The sequence below is a fragment of the Myotis brandtii genome, unplaced genomic scaffold (genome assembly GCF_000412655.1).
Source record: "Myotis brandtii unplaced genomic scaffold, ASM41265v1 scaffold1636, whole genome shotgun sequence".
NCBI lineage: Eukaryota > Metazoa > Chordata > Mammalia > Chiroptera > Vespertilionidae > Myotis > Myotis brandtii.
This window is the reverse complement of record NW_005355985.1, coordinates 71,174-89,673: the sequence shown is the minus strand read 5'-3', so window position 1 is coordinate 89,673 and position 18,500 is coordinate 71,174. Positions and strand designations below refer to the sequence as shown.

The window sequence follows — 18,500 nt, the reverse complement described above, 5'->3', positions numbered from 1 at the left end:
GGGTCGTGACCCACAGGTTGAGAACCGCTGCCGTATGGCATTCTCCCCAACCTTGCCTGCTGCCCACACGGCAGTACTGCATGGGCCTGTGTGGAAATCTCACTGACGGGACGTTTATGACCAGAGGGAGAATAGACTAAGCACTGGATTAAAAGGAAACTTCAGTTATTGTCTTGCCTCTGTCACTAATACATTATGTGACCTGGGGTCTTGACTGCCCTGGACTTTGGTTCCTCACCTCTGGGTGAGGATTGAACTAGGAGATGGCGTACAGTCCTGTACGGCTACACTTTTTTTTCATTGTTCACATCATTTCATGTCTTTTCTTCTCTACCAGTTGGGTTTTAAATTATTTTTAGGGCAAGATTGTTTTGTATTCCCCCATATGCCAATAAGTTATCTTGTTATACATGTGTTGCACTCTCATGTTAAAAATTCAGAGAATAAAAAATGCATATATAAAGAAGTTAAAATCACTCTTACCCCGCCCCAGCCAGTTTGGTTCAGTGGATAGAGCCTGCGGACCAAAGGGTCCCGGGTTCGATTCCGGTCAGGGCATGTACCTTGGTTGCAAACTCCTCCCTGGCCCAAGCCCTGGCTGGGACGTGTGCAGGAGGCAACCAGTGGATGTGTGTCTCTCACATCGATGTTTCACTCTGTCTTTCCCTCTTCCACTCTGTCTAAAAGATAAATGGAAAAGTATCCTTGGATGAGGATTAACAAAAAAAATAAGCTCATTCTTACCCCAACCTCTGGAAATAATCACCATCACCCCTTCGGTATGCATTACCTCGGAATAATATGCATCTTTATATATGTACATATGTATGTATTTTATCATTTTAACTTTTTTTGTGACAAAATTTACCACTTTAACCCCTTTTGAATGTATAATGCAGTGGCATTAAGTACATTCATGTTGGGTGACAATCACTACTGTCCATCTCCATTATATGGATTATCTCATTTCTTTCTTGACTATGAGGTAGGCATGACGGAGTTTGGCAGAGAGGTGAAGAATGGCACCTTGGACATCCACCTGCATTGGAATTTCGTCTCTACCACTGAGCAGCTGTGATTTTGTGATTTATAAAACGAAATATATGTTTGGTCTTCGTCTCTGTTCCCGGCACATATCTTCCAAAGCACTTACAATTCCCTAAGTGATTAGTAATATGTGTGTGTGTTTTTTTTTTACCTGCAATAACTTCAAAGCAATAAAGATGAAATGGCTGTGTTTTGTTATTCATAACCAGCCCTTTTCAGTCACATCAGAGTCTGTATTAATGAGCTGACTTTAGGAGAGCCCTAAGGTGGGGCTGGTTCCAGAGAAACCAACCTCGACTAGAGGTTGGCACTTTCAGCCTTCTACCCGCTGCCTGTCTTGGGCTGGAGGTTGACTCAGTCCTGCCTGTGTAATGAGTTAATCAGTTGTGTACATGTGTTGGCCAATGATGTGCATGATGGTTTAATCCATCATGCCTTTGTAATGAAGCCTCCATACAAATCCAAAAGGACAGGGTTCTGAGAGCTTCCTGGTTGGTGAATGAACATGTGGAGAGTCGAGGAGAGTGGCACAGCCGAGGGTGGGGAGGCTCCGCGCCCCGTTCCCCAAAGCTTGCCCTGTGCATCTCCTCACGGACTGTTCCAGAGTTACGTCCTTTTATAATAAGCTGGTAATCTTGTAAGTAACTTGCTTTTCTGAGTTCTGGGAGCCACTCTGGCAAATTAATGGAACCTGAGGAGGGGGTTGTGGAAATCTCTGACTAAGCATTTCCTGGCGGCCCATCTACCGCCCCACGGCCTCCTTCCTCACTCTACGTGGGTCTTCGGGGTGAGCTGGGATGGCTTGTCTTTACAGATGTCGGTGACGTTCAAGGACGTGGCGGTGCTCTTTACGCGGGATGAGTGGAGGAAGCTGCGTCCTCCTCAGAGACACCTGTACCAGGATGTGATGCTGGAAAACTACAGTAACCTGGTCTCGCTGGGTAAGGAAGTTTCCCTGTGGAGACATTTCCCTATAGAAATGGGGTAATGCAGCACCTGCTTCTCTGAATAAAAGCCCCGGGTCATCAGAGACTTGAGCTGAGATTTGCCTTAGGATTGCACACTTCGGATCTCCACAAATAGATACTGAAAACCTTTCCCCTTTTTATAGACATTGGATTGCCTGTGGAAGGCACACTCTGCAGTCACACATTAGGAATTCCCTCCCACTTGAGGCATCGTTTTCCCATCGTGATTGTTCTGTGTTTGGTTCCTCACCTCTCGGCAGGGAGCGTCCCTCGACCCTCTTCATGGACCGACCACTTGCCTTTCCTAATTCTCTTCCAGTTCAGAAACTGAGTTGATTTAGCACCTGCTTCCCTGGATCAGTGCTGTGGGTTGTCTAAGAAACTTCTGCGTTTGCTGTGAGATTGTCCTTATGGGATATCTCTAAATCTTAAAAACACATCCCCCTATAGGCATGGAGTTGGCCATGGGAATGGGGGTGGGTATGATAATCATCCCCTTCCCTCTGTGTAATTACACACTAGAACTTTCTCCATGGTTAAGGCAGTATTTCCTTGCACCGATTGTTCTGTGGTTGGTTTTCACGTCTCTCAGCAGAGGGCTTTGTCCAGTCTCTGGGCCTTTCCTACTTGTCTTTTCCAGGGGTCAGCAAACTTTCTGTAAAGGGCCAGGTAATAAACATTTTAGGCTTTGGGGCCACATGTGGTCTCTGTAACCTTCTGCTTTTATTTTGTCAGCCAAGGGCATCCTTAGATAGTGGGCTCGATTTTGCATACTTTGGTGACCACTGCCATCGTTAAAGGGGGTCAGATTGTGTTTCTCATTTTAAACAAGCTACTGGATACATACGTATCTGTTTACAAATTTAATTCAGTCTATACATTTAACATATTTCATCTCTATAGGAAACCAATAACACCCTACTAATCAAGGCTGATGTTTATGCTCTTTCCCTAACGTACAGCTAATTATTACGTAGTCGTGTGCTACAAGTCCCTTTTTCCTAGCACACCTCTCACATCAGAGAGCTTTTGTACTATCAGAAGCTTTTGTACCATCCCCTGAGTTTCCACTCGGATCTGAGCTACCTCTTTGTGTCAAAAAAAAACCACACCAAACCCAAGTCTTTCCTTTCTTTTTTTTGTCTATGAACAGGGCTCCTATTTTCCAAACCAAAAGTGATCTCCCTGTTGCAGCAAGGAGAAGAGCCGTGGAAGGTGGAGGAAGAGAGTCCTGGGGGCGCCCCTCTCGGTGAGTGGGGCTGAGGTGCCCGCGGGTCACCAGGCGAGGGTCTGGTTAGTAAGTGGAGGGTGGGGCTTGCAGGTGAGGGTCGGGACGGCTCTCCAGGGTCCTTGGTCCTCAGGAGTGGCGGAGAAGGGACGCTGAGGACCAGACACGAGCCTCCTCCTTCCTCCTTTCCCTGCGAATCACTTTGTAATGGATCTGTCAGGACCTCTTCTTATCCTTTCCTGTGGTTTCAGAGGAGGGCTGTGTTCTCGTGTCCATTCAGCTAACGTGTATGTAAGGACTTGCAGGTAGTTCATTCTGACTGAGGCTCAGGGTACGTGCGTAGGGAAAGGAGACGAAGGAAACGATTTTGGGAAATTTGATTGGGCCCCATTATAAAGTGCTTCGGTACAGTTCTTAGAGATGTGAACTGCTCGATGGGTGAGTGCAGAGGGTTTTAGGCAGAAGAATTCTGTGGCCATTGACATTTTAGAAACATTGGTCTGAATCAGAAATGATGTAATATCCTCAGTAAAAGCCCCGCTGAAGGAGGCTGTCTGTCCCTGCTCTGGCTTACGGCCAGAAAGAGCACCTGATGTGGACAGACTCCCTCCGAGGCATGGTAAAGACTAAAGCAGTTCAGGGGCATTGTTATCATGTGTCACCATTTATGTTTAAAGAAAATTATGTGGGTGTTTGTCTAAGGTATAATATACAGAGAAGTTAGGGGCACAGCTTAGCTGGTAACAGTATGTTTGGAATGGGGTCCAGAATGGGTGGGATGAAAGGGGACTTTATTTATATGTAATCTTTTGATTTTTTTCACATGGAGAATAATCCATGAATTCCTTAGTAATTTGAAATTAAAAACAGTCACTCTGGAAGCATTGCAGGGGATGGGTTTAAAGTGAGGCAAAACTGGGTATGGGAGGTTTCTGGAGACCATTGTATACTGTAGGCAAGACGTAATGAGGGCCTGGATGAGGGCTCGTGCAGTGGGGTTCAGGAGGGAGGAGGAGAGGCCGCTTGGTAAGGGTGTAGGATGGATTTTGTGTGGGGGTGGTTTCATTTGAGATGTGAGTGAGATGCTCTAGTAGAGCTCCCCCATGGACAGTTGTGTAAGGCATATGGGACTGGAACTCAGGGAGGTCAGGAGCCATTGGTACGAAGGTGGCATTTGAAGCCTTGAGCTGACCAAGTGAGGGAACAGAGCAATGGACAGAGTCCCATGAAATCTCGGCATTTATGAGGCGGGTTAGGAAGAAGAATCGGGGGAGGAGTGGGAGAGGCTGCTGGGTGGGACTTGGGGACAGAAGGATGCAGATTGTGTACTGGTGGAGCTTGCAGTCAAGTAGGGAGAGGAGGTCATGAGCTGAGTGCACACGGGGTGCGGAATGGCCAGGACCTCGGGAAGGACCCAGAGTTGAGAACGTAGACCGGGAGGGAGCGGTGTCGGTGAAGGCTTCCCCAGGAAGGGTGGATCTGAGGATGGGGACACGTATTCCAGACACAGGAAAGGGCACATGTGAGCTTCCAGAGAAAGGAGGCCAGCGTGTGCGGACGGGAGTGAGGCGAGAGAGGGTGCTATGTCTCCCGGCCTTGGAAGGGCAGCATCACCAAGTAGGTGTCCTGGGAGACGCGGTGGCGCAGTCTCCCTGATCGCCTGAGCTGGGTGCTCTAGGCATGTCCCCTGCATGGGGTCACCTCTCAGGCTGGCTGCCTGTGAGGAGTGACTGACCACAGTGTGCAAGGCACTGTGGGAGCTGACCTGACCACATGAAGCAGAATTCTCCTCGGGAGGGCTGGTTCCTGCTAGCTCTCCCTTCGGGTGTACTTGTTGAGCCCATTGGGTCCTGTTTCGATGTTGTCTGAGGCCTGGCAGTGGGCATTTTGGCTTTGGGTCTCTTGAAAGGGACTCTGGTGTAGGTCAGTGTCTGACACTACTTGTGACTGGCCCTGGGCAACCTGTTTGGAACTACAGGGTGATGCACAGTGTTGGGCTGCCTCCGCTGGGCTGGGTGCATGCAGGAAGGCCAAGCCGCACACCAAGGCCAGCTTTCACTAGCACTGAGCTCCCGGGCAGGTGCAAACCGCAAGTCACCCTGAGAGTGGCCCCCGCCTGCCTCTGCCTGCTGGCTGCCTGCTCAGCTCAGTGTTAGAAAGTGCCTCCGGCAGTGTGCGAGTTCCGTACCAGATAGTGGTGAGTGGTGTTCACCACACTGATATGGATTCAGACTGGTGCCAGTGCTGGCCTGAGGCCACTCAGCAAAAGCCCCCACCAGGTGCCCACAGACCTTTAGGGTGGGGCTGGGTGTAAGGGAGTCGTCGGGGAGGGCAGCAGAGTTCATCAGGCCCAAACCAAAGAGAGGGCTCTGTGCCTGTCAGGTGTGCAAGGGACATATGCCCCCTTCCTAGAGCCACACAATCAGTCTGTCCTGGATCCTGCCCAGACCTTGTTGAGAGCCTGAGCTCTGCGGGGTGGACCTCCAGGAGCTGAGAGGATGGGGCTAGTGGATCTCACAACTCCGTCTCTGACACTCCCTGGTCTGCCCATACATGCGCACCCCAGGCCCGGGCAACTGACTCTTCACTGGGCATGAGCTTCGGAGGGTGGGATGAGAGGGAGGGAGGTGGGAGGAGCTATTGCATTCCTCCCAGCTGATGCCGTGTGCAGGGAAGTGCTCAACCCAAGAAAGGTGGCGTCTGTTGGCAGTGTGGGAGAGGGAGTCGGCACAGGGACCCTGTTGGCTCTCCCTTCAGCTCTCTTCCTGGAGCCACACAGCTCCATCTCTCCTCACACGACTCTCGTCCCCTCTGAGCCTTCCCCTGCGAGAGCCCAAGGGAAATGGCTACAAACAAGATTGTGTGTGCTGGCCCTTTAAGAGGGTGCCTGGGTTTCTGGCAGACTCCTGTCTCCCTGGTGGACAGAAGTCCTGCTGATTTTCGTAGCCAGATGTTACATGGGCTCCTTTCCTTGGCTCTCTTGGCGAGCCCGGTGGGTTGAGACGCCACACTATCAGGGGAGACCTTTGCAGCTGAGACATCCCTCTGGATTCTTAGCTGCGCACACGCGTGTGAGGCCAGCACTCTCCCATCTCCGCCCTTCCTACCAATCTTGATGTGGCTTCTTCTGTAAGTCCTTGGTTATAAGACTCCTGTTGAGCTGGTCTTCCGTTGCTTATTCAGCTTGTTTGTTCTGTATTTTAGATGTAATTCCAGTTTAGTTCTGGGAGACTAGTGTAACTTCCCACCTACTCTGCTGCCATCTTGGATCCTTCCTCCTCATTCTTGTTCCCCTTACTGTGCATTCTTTTCCTGAGAGTGCTTATCACTGCCTAATAGTGCATATTTATTTGTTATCTGTCTCTTCCTCTGAATTGTAAACTCCCTTATACTGGGTTGTCTGCTTCATTTGTTCCCATTTCCCCCGTACTTGATCAGAGTGCCTGGTCAGAGTAGGCTTCCAGTTACTGAATGTGTGAATGACTTGGTGGAGACAGGAAGGAGCAAACCAGTTTCAGAGACTTTTGGGAGACAAAACAGCAGGACTTGGAGATGGGTTAGATATGGAAGATGATGGAGATGAAGTCGAGGATGCTTGCTTGGTTTGTGGCTTGTTCTGGGATGGACAGTGACAGCATTCACGGAGATAGTGACACTGGAAGATCAGAGTTGAGAGATGATATAACTTTGATTTTGGATGTGTTAAATATAGTTGTCTTTGGTTGACCTTGTTATCCAAGTGGAGATGTCAAATAGCCTCTTAGATTTGGAGAAACACCCCTCTGAATATAGACTTGGTGTGAAATATAAATTTGGGAGATCCTGGTCCAGGTAGGCTAATTGAAACAGTGGCTGAATTTGACTTAATTGATGGAGTTCACATTATAGTAAGAGCAAGAAAGAGCCTCTGAGTCAAATTTGAGGAACTCTGGCATTTCATGGTAAGGTAGAGAGAAATGAAGCCATAGGGAAGGCAAATGGAGAGGTGTGATAAGAGGAAACTCGGGAAAGTCAGCTGTCATTGAAGTCAAGGCTCGTAGTGGGATTGTTATCAGTAGAACTTGGGAGAAATAGATGTTTTTGAGGCATTTTAGATGATAGAATAAACAATTCTTGATAATCGATTAGCTGAGGGATCTGAGGGAGAGATATTAATGATGCCTCTTAAAGGTTTAATTCAGAACTGGTGTCATTTACAGAGCCAAAGGATTATAAAGATTGGAGGGAATAATCATGAATTGGGTTTTAGGCATGTTGAATTTGAGGTGTCTTTGAGACATTTAAGTTGCTATTTGGAGTAGGTTGTTGTGTAGTTGGGTATAGAGAGTAGAGAAGTCACGACGCAGGAGGTATATGTTTATAATTAGAGCTGGCCGGTGGAAAGAGTGCAGAGTGAGAAGATTTGGGGGCCTAGTACTAAACCCTAAGGAACTCTAAGGGTCAAAGAGGAGGTAAAGTAAGTCACAAAGGAGACTGAGAAGCCCACCAAGGAAATTGAGGCTGGTGAGCAATGAGAAGGATGTGGAGGAAAGTCTGGCTTCACTCGCTTAGGAAGAGAATGTCTCCAGGAAAAGGAGTGCTCACTATCAGATGCTGCTGAAAAGAGCATCTTGTCTTAGCCATATGGAGATCATAGTTGCCTTAGCACGGGTAGTGGTGAGGACAGAAGCCAGCATGGAGCCAACGAGTGGTGAGTGAGCGGGAGGAAGTGAAGTGTAGGAACTATAGTCAGACTTGAAGCAGCAGCAGCAGCTGGAAGAGCTCTTCCATGCTTATATAAACAAATATTCCTGTATATACTCTTTCCTTTGTCCACTCCAGTGATAGTGTACCACACACATTATTCTGCCCCTTCACTTGATATGGAAACTCTCTCCATGGCAGTGCGTAGGGAGCGTCCTCACTCTGGGGAGTAGGGAGGAGGCCTTCGGCTGGCTCTCTTTCTTGCGGGGGAAGAGTGATTTTGATTGTTTGCTCCCTCTTAGCACCCATCCTACAGCACATCAGCAAGCCCAGTCCTGTTAGCAATTTCTTTATAGTTGATCCCGATGCAGTCATCTGTCGTCCACCCCTTTCTCACCTACATAGCTGCAGTGGCCTTTTAAGTGACTTATCTCTTTTCTGCTTCTGCTTGTGCCCCACCAGTCTGCTCTCTGCATAGTAGCCAGCTTGAGTGGGCGTGCAGTTTCCCTGTGGCTTTCTATCATGCTGAGAATAAAATTCCAAAGACCTTACTGTAACATATGAGGCCTTAATGACTGACTTGCCCTATCTGTTACGCTTGTCTTATTTACCTTTTCCCCTCTTGCTCACTGCATTCTAGGCACACAGCCTCTTGGCTGTTCCTCTGAAGTCACCACACTTTTGTTTGCTGTTGTTTCCTTTGCCTGGGAAGCCCTTTCTTCACATATCCATATGGCTTTTATTTATTATTATTTGTCATTTCATTCCACCCCTTCCCCCAGCACTCTCACACACACATACCGAAGTATAAGCTCCAGAACTCCTAGTCATCACATTCCCCAGAACATTACCTGGCCCATAGTAGGCAGTTAATAACCATTTGTTAATGGAAAGGATGTTTGCAGCACATGCAAAGATAAAGAAATACGAAAAAACATGGCGTGCTCCAGAAACTGCATATAGTTCAACATACCTGACGAGAAGCCAGGGGAGGGAGATGAGGACAGGTGGACAAAGGTCAGAACGTGAAATACCTTGGTGACCATGGAATATATATAAAGTACTCAGGACTTTATATATAAACTAGAGGGCGGATGCACGAAATTCATGCAAGGGCCTTGTCCCTCGCAGCCCCGGTTTCGTCCAGAAGGTTGTCTAGACGGTCGTTCTGCTGTTTCGCCATCTGGTCTAATTAGCATATTATGCTTTTATTGTTATAGATTATTAAAGATAAATTGGAGGATCTAAGGAAGTTTGTAACATGGTAAGATAAGATTTTAGAAAGATTACTCTGTCTACAGTGTGAAAACTGAATTGGAAGAGAGCAAGACTTGAAGCAGGGAGACTAGTTAGGAGACTATGGGAGACTACAGTAAAGCATGAGAAACAAAATACCATTTAGGTACCTGTGCCAAATGCTCAGGGTTTTAGTAAAGGAGTTGGTCACAAAACTGCAGTCTTTAGGTACAGGCCTAAGGCAGGATCTCTAACTTTATTACAAGCTAGAATCCAAATTGCAGAATCTTACTATCTTCTTCTCAGCACATATACTAAACCTAGAACCAATGACATATAGTCACTGGAGAAAGGAGCCATTTTTTGTGATTGCTTTCATACTTTTGCCCAAATAATGTATTGAGATTTTTTTTTTTAAATATATATTTTATTGATTTTTTACAGAGAGGAAGGGAGAGAGATAGAGAGTTAGAAACATCGATGAGAGAGAAACATCGATCAGCTGCCTCCCGCACACCCCCCACTGGGGATGTGCCCGCAACCCAGGTACATGCCCTTGACCGGAATCGAACCTGGGACCCTTCAGTCCGCAGGCCGACGCTCTATCCACTGAGCCAAACCGGTTTCGGCTGTATTGAGATTTGATCATTTAATTTATCAAGACTTAGATGGAGAGAAGGAGCTAGGAAGGTGTTTGGCAGGAAGTAAAAAACTCCTGGTTCCCTTACAATAAATAGTAAAGATATGGGTGCATATAAAATTAGTCAAGGAGGCTGTGTAGAGTGAAAAAAAAAATCCCAAAGCCTAAGGAATACCAGTTTTCAAAGGAGGGACAGAAAGTGTTATCCATGAAGGAATCTGAGAAGGGAATACTGGTAGAAGAAAGGAGGAAAGTGGAATATATTATGTTCACCAAGCAGAGGGAGTATACACACATTCATATGAAAGTGAATGTGAGATAGGAATCTCAAATGAGATGCAAAGGAGCCCTTTAAATGGTTACCTCTAGCCCAGAAGAAAATGCCAAACTATGTGCACAACCATTCCCCTGCCAAAATTTAATATTCAGTGAATTGTGTTCTTACCCAATTATAATATTTATTGAAATCAGTTTTGTTCTTTACCACTTTATCATATTGTCCTTTTTTTAACCTTATGCATATATATATATATAATATATATATTTAGCTTAATGTATTTTAATAGCAAACTTATAGGAACAGCACAGAAGACAGACAACATTAAAAACATGTATTTGCATGTAGGACAACTAAGTTAGAAAAGTATAGTGAATGGATGGAATCTAGTGTATGATAAAAATGCTACAAACACCATTTAGTTGCCATCAATAAGAAATTTACTTGTTTTAAAAAAATCCAAATGCTGGCATTGTCCAGAAAAATTTAACAGTTTTATTTATATTGTTATAAAGTTGAACTGCTGAAACTTGTTCACTGAAACATTTGACTTGCATTAACGCTGTATGTCCCTGCATTTAGATTTAAAAAATTCACACACAAATAAAAATGGAAAAATTGCCAATACCCGATTTCTGTCCCCTATTTTCGACTTGCAATCATATACTTAGGTACCTTTTGATCCCATCGGAAAAAAAATATCTAACGTTCAGAACTACCAATAGCAGGAAGAGTAGAATTTTTTTTTAAAGAATGAAAAATGTTTCCCATCATAGTGGATTCTTAAGCATGTTCTCCAGGTATGTGGCGTGCTGGCTGGATGTCTCCTGGCATAATTGTTACACGTTGGCATGGAGAGCACACAGGTTGGTGTCTTCAGAAAGGCCAACCAGACAGGCCTCACTAGCCTCCTGCAAGGCACCAGTTGCTGCGCTCTGGAAACGCAGATCTGTTTTGAAGTCCTGAGCAATTTCTCGCACCAGACGCTGGAAGGGAAGTTTGTGAATCAGTTCAGTGGACTTCTGATAACAGCTAATTTCACGAAGTGCCAAGGTACCAGGCCTGTAACGATGAGGTTTCTTCCTTCACCCCTCCAGTAGAGGGTGCACTCTTTGGAGCTGCTTTGGTAGCCACTTGCTTCCTTGGTGCTTTACCACTGGTTGATTTGCGGGCAGTCTGCTTTGTACGAGCCATGGTATAGAGACCTCTTTACTTGTCCCCCTTTCTCCTTTGGCTGGAGCTCCATGAGCTGGAGACAGCGCAGGCATTAGAGAGGGATGGCGGCTGCAAACACCCCTTTTTATATTTATGCCTATCACCCCTTTTTATATTTATGTCTATCTTATTCTTGATCTTTGACTTTTCTACTTTGCTTGCAGTCTCTCATGCTTGATGCATGAGCAAGGCTGCCTTCCTAAATTTTGACTTTGGCTTCAGGTCTACTTGTGACTCCTCTGTAACTTAATTCAATAATGCCTTCCTATGTGAACTGGCCCTGAAACCCTCCCATCACCCATGTAATGTACTGATCTGTAAGACAACTTCTACAAGTATTTGAATCATGTTTGTGTGTGAAATTGATGTAATAATTGAGAATATTTGACATTTTTCAAATTTGGAGTATATACGTAATTAAGAAAGATCAACAACAAAAATTGTATATAATTCAGATGCCATCAGGAAGACTTAGAGGTTAATAGGGTATGCTAATCTGATTGTAAAGAACACTTATGGGGAAAAAGGAAAGTAACATCTATATATATAACATTTTTAAAACACTGTGGTATGGTCTATATTGAAGGGAATGGACTATGGAAATTGAGTCAATAAAAGACTCAGAAAGAGTTTATTTTTTAATTGAATCTAAAGGATACCAAGGAATTTGGCATGAGGGAAATGGAGGAAGACTTTCCAGGTTAGGAGTGATTACATAAAGAAGAGAAATGTCATGAAGATAATTTAGGAATCTATCATGGGCTTTGGACTCTGATCCCAGATTGCCTTTCCTAATTCATACTCTTCTTTTCTCCATTCTTCATTCACCAGTTCTCTTAGTCACTCTATACTCACGATCTTTTAAATGTGTTTTTTAAAATTATTTTTTTCTACCCTAATACTTTAAGCTCTCATTGATTATTTTCCCGTACTGCTTAAATCTACTATTTTTTGGGCAGATACCAAGACCTTATTTAAAGATAATCAGTGTTTATTTATTCTATACATTTTGTCTCTGTAGCCAAAAGCTGTATCACATGAAACATCTTCAGTTTGTTTTTTCCCCCCTCCAGGATGGAAGAGCAATCATAAAACCACAAAGTCAACTCAAACGCAAGATTCTTTATTTCAGGAGTTGATAATGAAAAGATCCAAAAGGAATGGACCCTGGGTCTTCAAATCAGAAAAAACCTGCATATATGAAGACAGATTAGAGAAAAAACAGAAGAAAAAGGAAGGTGTTCAGATACTTTCAGTTACCCACAAAAATATTCTTACTGTAGAAAGAAGACATAAAAATACTGAATTTGGCCAAAACCTCAGCCCAAAGTCAGTCCTTATTAGAAAGCAGATGGTTCCTAGAGAAGAAATAGTACCAAAATGTGAAATACAAGGAAACAGCTTCAAACAGAATTTAAATTTGATTAATCAACCAAAAATCAACACAGCAGAGAAACGCTATAAATGTAGTATATGTGAGAAAACCTTTATTAACACTTCATCCCTTCGTAAACATGAGAAAAACCATAGTGGAGAGAAATTATTTAAATGTAAAGAATGTTCAAAAGCCTTTAACCAAAGTTCAGCTCTTATTCAACATCAAATAACCCATACTGGAGAGAAACCCTATGTATGTAAAGAATGTGGGAAAGCCTTTACTCTTAGCACATCCCTCTATAAACATCTAAGAACACATACTGTGGAGAAATCCTATAGATGTAAAGAATGTGGTAAGTCTTTCAGTCGAAGGTCAGGCCTTTTCATACATCAAAAAATCCATGCTAGAGAAAACCCCTATAAATATAACCCAGGTAGGAAATCATCTAGTTGCAACACATCCCTTCCTGGGTGTCAGAGAATTCATTCCAGAAAGAAGTCCTATTTATGTAATGAATGTGGTAACACATTTAAGTCTAGCTCATCCCTTCGTTATCATCAGAGAATTCACACAGGAGAGAAACCTTTTAAATGTAGTGAATGTGGGAGAGCCTTTAGTCAGAGTGCATCTCTTATTCAACATGAGAGAATTCACACTGGAGAAAAGCCCTATAGATGTAATGAATGTGGAAAAGGCTTCACTTCTATTTCACGACTTAACAGACACCGAATAATTCATACTGGTGAGAAGTTTTATAATTGTAGTGAATGTGGTAAAGCCTTAAGTTCCCACTCAACACTTATTATTCATGAAAGAATTCATACTGGAGAGAAACCATGTAAATGTAAAGTGTGTGGGAAAGCCTTCAGACAAAGTTCAGCTCTCATTCAACATCAGAGAATGCATACTGGAGAAAGACCCTATAAATGTAATGAGTGTGGAAAAACATTCAGGTGTAATTCATCCCTTAGTAATCATCAGAGAATTCATACTGGAGAAAAACCTTATCGATGTGAGGAATGTGGGATATCTTTTGGCCAAAGTTCAGCTCTTATTCAACATCGGAGGATTCATACAGGAGAGAAACCCTTTAAATGTAATACATGTGGGAAGACTTTTAGACAAAGCTCATCACGTATCGCCCATCAGAGAATTCATACTGGAGAGAAACCTTATGAATGTAATACATGTGGGAAACTTTTCAACCACAGGTCATCTCTTACTAATCATTATAAAATTCATATTGAAGAGAACCCCTAGAAAGTAGATTTGCATGTATGGAAGCCTTAAACCAAAGCTTATCAGAATACATGAGAGTGATGGAATAAATGTAATGGATACTTAAAAACATTTCTATAATTTAGTCATCAGATGTTAAATTCCAAGGATATGTCTTGACTGTGATAATGAGGAAAGTGTTCATGCCTGTAGACACTTTTTAAAATAACCTGAAATGAATTCACAGCAAGAGACATTAACTTTGGTCATTTGTCAAATAGAAGAATTGTTTTATTTCTACAGCAGTGTACACTAGATAGGTTATTGTCAGTAACATCTGGGCCAGGGGAGGGATGTGTATACTGGATTTCTCAAAAAACCCCACAATAATTGTAAACTGGTAATACTTTTTAAAATAACATTTTAATAGCATATAAAAGATGTGATCAAAGAAATTGTACATTTTTAGGGAAAAAGGACCAAATAAAATATAAAAATGAAGTGAAAATTACCTCTCAGTTTCTGAGGTTTGACCTTTCCTGACCTTATGTCAAACTTTGTGCATGGATATTATTTAAAAAAAGAAATAAAGTCTGTTGCCTTTCTTTGTTCTAGTAATTGCTGTGAGTTGAGGATTTTGTATCCAATTTGTAATTCTGTTCTCAGATTTTTTTTCTCTGTAGTTATTATGAATGTATACCTGCTATACACTGTGAGCTTTCATCTTATATGTATTAAGTGGAAAAATCAGTAAAGTTTAAAGCTATTTATATATATGGATATATCTATATATATAAAAGCCTAAGTGACCGAATGACCCATCAACTGGTTGCTGTGACATGCACTGACCACCAGGGGGCAGACGCTCAACACAGGAGCTGCCCCCCTGGTGGTCAATGCATTCCCATGGCAGAAGTGCCACTCAGCTGACTGACTCATCCCGGTGGCCCTTCAGTCTGGCGGTAGCCACTCACTCCCAGTAGTCCTGCAGGTCCAATCGCCAGAGAATGGGCGAGGCACTGATGGACCTGTGCCACTGGCCTCCTGGAAATCAGCCTCAGGCACTGCAGCCGCTTCCCCTCCCTAGATGCTCTGCAAGGAAGAAACGATATAAAAGCAGCCGCCAGGTGGCTCTCGACAATTGGTGCAAACGCCAGTGGGATGGATCCGGAGTCCGCCCAGAGGGCCGATTACATCCTGGCCCCCTCCACACCCCTCTTGGGAGGGGCACCAGACGCAGGGCTCATGGCTGGCAAGTGCCACTGTGGCGGTGTGAGCCTCTCCTGATCAGGACTGACTGGGCACAAGCCCATGGCAGGTGCAGCAGGGCCGGGATGAGCGGGAGTGGCAGGCAGCATTGAACTGGCCGTGTTGGACTGCTGGTTTCAACCCAATCTCCACAGGCCACGCCACGGGACCCCACCTGTGCATGAATTTGTGCACTGGGGTATGAATATATAAATTCCAACAGAGGAGTTGTCAAAGAAGGGTAATGAATCTTAACACCTGTGCCAAAATGTTGAAAGGTACATCAATCTTTTCATGATATAAATAGTATGTTATTTGGTGTTCTTTAGTGTCAAACAATCTTAGGAAAACAAAAGGAGTACTTATGAACAACGTAGTAATTAAAAAAAAAATCCCAGCTTTGTGGCAGGAACTATATACGGCACGGCTAGGAGTTTTAAGACACAGGCCTTCAAGAAGCCATGAATCAGGAAAAATGAGGTAGAATTCAGGGGCTAGCAGTTGAATAAGCAAATTATTATGTCAGTATGTAAATATGGTTAACAGGCAAATAGGTGACTTGTTGCAGTGTAAGAATGTAGAGATTTGAGCAGGATAAAGAAAGAGGAGATTGAATCTAACCAAGGGAACCTGGAGATATCAAATAATGCTTTTCAGAAGCAGTGATGTCTGAGCCAGAATTTGAAAGGATGGGAACCCTCTAGAAGGTGAGATATGCATTTCAAATAAAAGGAGACTGCCTATGTAATGACACTTTTGTGAAAACTCAAGAATAGAACTGATGAGCAAGAGAATCACAGATGTTAAACGTTGAGTAGAAGGGGGAAGCTAGATAACAAAAGGTCTGTTTGCCACACTAAGAAGTTTGGATTTTATCCTGAAATTGATGAAGTCAAAGATTTTCAGCAAGGGAAAGTGTTCTGGCAACAATGAGTAGAGGATGAAGATGGCTGAGCAGGTAAGTGCTGTGCTTGCCTCTCCCATGACCATACTATAATTACCACTAGATTACAGAACAACCACCTTTGAGAACCACCTACCTGAAGGCTAGCTGGAAGAAGACACATTGCGGCTGGTAAGAGGAGTAGAGAGCAAAACGGACTGGTTCCCACCTATGTGTGGTGGTTGAGAATCAACAGGGATATCTCAGCTGCAGGGTTCCCACTGAGGATTGAGGGGTCATATGCTCACACCAGGCTCCCCAGCCTGGACCACCAGTGTTAGGAAGAGTCTCCACAACATGTGGCTGTGAAAATTGGCAGGGATTCTGTTCAGGTGAGACAGGGCTGCTATAGACCTCTTAAAGGTGTCCTCTTAAAGGACCCATGCACAGACTTATTCCCTGATGAACTCACTTGCTCCAAGCTCCAGTGCTGGTGCAGCAGTTCAAAAAGGGCCAAGGACATATGGGGAGGAATGGAATTGTTTGGCTCCCGGGCCAGGAATGAAGGGCCAGCTCTGTTCCAGGCAGAAGTGCTGGCACCTGCCACTGTTCCTTTGTTGAGACTCACACACACAGCAAGCAGGCTCAGGTGGGTGCCATATCTGGTCTCCATCAATTTGGCTAACATTGCCCTCCCCTGTGTGGTGATTCCATGAGACTGTTACAACCAACCCTTCCATAAACCCAAAACTTTTCCAGTGGCTGTTCTTCACAACCTGCTGACTTCAGGCCACTCTGGATTTTGCTAAATCTCTCAAAGGTCCACAAATCCCAAAGACGCAGTGTCTGGCCTTTGCATGTTCGGTACTTCTAAGTGGCCCCAAGTCTGGCATTAGTAGCAGCCAGTCTTGGCTCACAGCATAGGCAGCTACAAACCTCAGATCAATTTGTAGCTCCTACCAGGTGGCCCTGTGCTGTGCACAGGCAGACACTGTCTTAGATCTGCATTATAACTGCTCTCAAGGTGCCCCAGAGTCAACACACCTGATGGGCAGATTCAGACCACATCAAAGCACCACCCAATTAGTGCCACAAACACTGCACCCAAAGGGCAAACTCAGCAGGTACCAGAGCCCTGCTAAAATGAATCCCAATCCCTGGAGACAGCTCCCATACAATAGCTCATCTGCTATAGTCACGGCCAGTTTTCAAAGCCAGACAGCCTGAGGGTCAATCCCACCCACTGGTGTGTCAACAACAATTAAGGCTCAATTATTATCAGGAGGACACACACAACCCACATAAAGGACATCCCTGGAACACCTGGCTCAGGTGATCAGGTGTTATATTGTCAATTAGAAGACGCCTTCATCAATAAGCCAAATTTATTTGGAGTCCTTTTCATTTCACTAGTGCTAGCAGGCCCAGAGGAAATCTTCTCAAATTCTGGGCCCCAACATGGTGGAAGTCTTCCCTATTTATAGTTTTTTTCAGCTCTTTGTTTTCCAAATTTGGAACGAGACTTCCGGACCTTCTGAGAAAAAGTCTTGTTTGCTGGGACAGGGCCATGAGACCATCTCTCAACCTGGCCTGGCGCCAGCACTGACAACTCTGTCTGGGGCAGAGTTTATGGCCTCTCTGGAATGGGAGTAGTCTTATTTTTCCCTATTATTTAAGCAAGCAAGCGTTTACAGAAGCCAGAATAGCAGGGTTAAAATTTTAAACAGAAGTTTTTACCCAAGATGGAGGTTACTGTGCTTCATAGGGAGTCACTGGGCCTCATAGGACACCTACCACATAAGGCCCCCCTTCCAAGACTTGGAGACAAAGCAGATCTATCTATATAACACATAGAAACAAACAGAGGGGCAGCCAAAATGAGGAAACAAAAATGTCGAAATGAATAAACAGAACAAAAGTCTAGAAAAAGAACTAAAACAAAATTAAGGCATGCTATCTACTAGATAGAGAGTTCAAAGTACTGATTATAAGGATAGTCAAATAACTTAGGGGGAGAATAGATGAACTCAATGAGAATTCACACTTAGACAGAAACCATAAAAAAACACAGAACAGACTGAAATGAAGAAAACAATAAAATGAAGATAGAATTGACAGCAGATAACATGAGTAAAAGATAGTTTGAAACTCTGAAGTATAAAACATTCAATATGAAAAATGATGGACAAGAATAAAAAAATGGATAAAAGACTGAAATGTAAGTTTTAAAACCATAAAAATCCTAGATGAAAACACAGGCAGTAAAACCTGCTGATATGTCTCCTAGGATAAGGGAAACAAGAAAAAATAAACAAATGGGACTACATCAAACTAGCTTCTGCACAGCAAAGGAAACTGTCAACAAAATGGAAAGGGAGCCCACTGTATGGGAGAACATATTTGGCAATGATACATCTGATAAAGGGTTAATATCCAAAATATATAAGGAACTCATACAACTTAACAAAAGGAAGACAAA

The 18,500-nt window shown here is 44.0% G+C and overlaps 1 protein-coding gene and 1 pseudogene across 2 annotated transcripts; one reads left to right on the top strand and one right to left on the bottom strand.

Moving 5' to 3' along the window:
• The first annotated feature begins 1,832 nt into the window (after positions 1-1,832).
• On the top strand, positions 1,833-14,401 carry ZNF354A (zinc finger protein 354A). 2 transcript variants are annotated; one of them, XM_005862329.2, is made up of 3 exons: positions 1,833-1,988; positions 3,169-3,264; positions 12,368-14,401. In XM_005862329.2, exons 1-3 carry the CDS (start codon positions 1,862-1,864, stop codon positions 13,930-13,932), a joined length of 1,788 nt encoding a protein of 595 aa, XP_005862391.1. In that variant the 5' UTR covers positions 1,833-1,861; the 3' UTR covers positions 13,933-14,401. The 2 variants fall into 2 exon arrangements, with proteins under 2 accessions (XP_005862391.1, XP_014391986.1); XM_014536500.1 differs by lacking the exons at positions 1,833-1,988; positions 3,169-3,264 and adding an exon at positions 10,382-10,500.
• Positions 10,497-11,629, bottom strand: LOC102240607 (annotated as a pseudogene).
• Positions 14,402-18,500: the final 4,099 nt, after the last annotated feature.

Coding starts and splice junctions, on each gene's coding strand:
- ZNF354A (XM_005862329.2), top strand. CDS start 1,862: ATGTCGGTGACGTTCAAGGACGTGGCGGTGCTCTTTACGCGGGATGAG. Junction 1,989..3,168: donor CAGTAACCTGGTCTCGCTGG/GTAAGGAAGTTT, acceptor GTCTATGAACAG/GGCTCCTATTTTCCAAACCA. Junction 3,265..12,367: donor TCCTGGGGGCGCCCCTCTCG/GTGAGTGGGGCT, acceptor TCCCCCCTCCAG/GATGGAAGAGCAATCATAAA.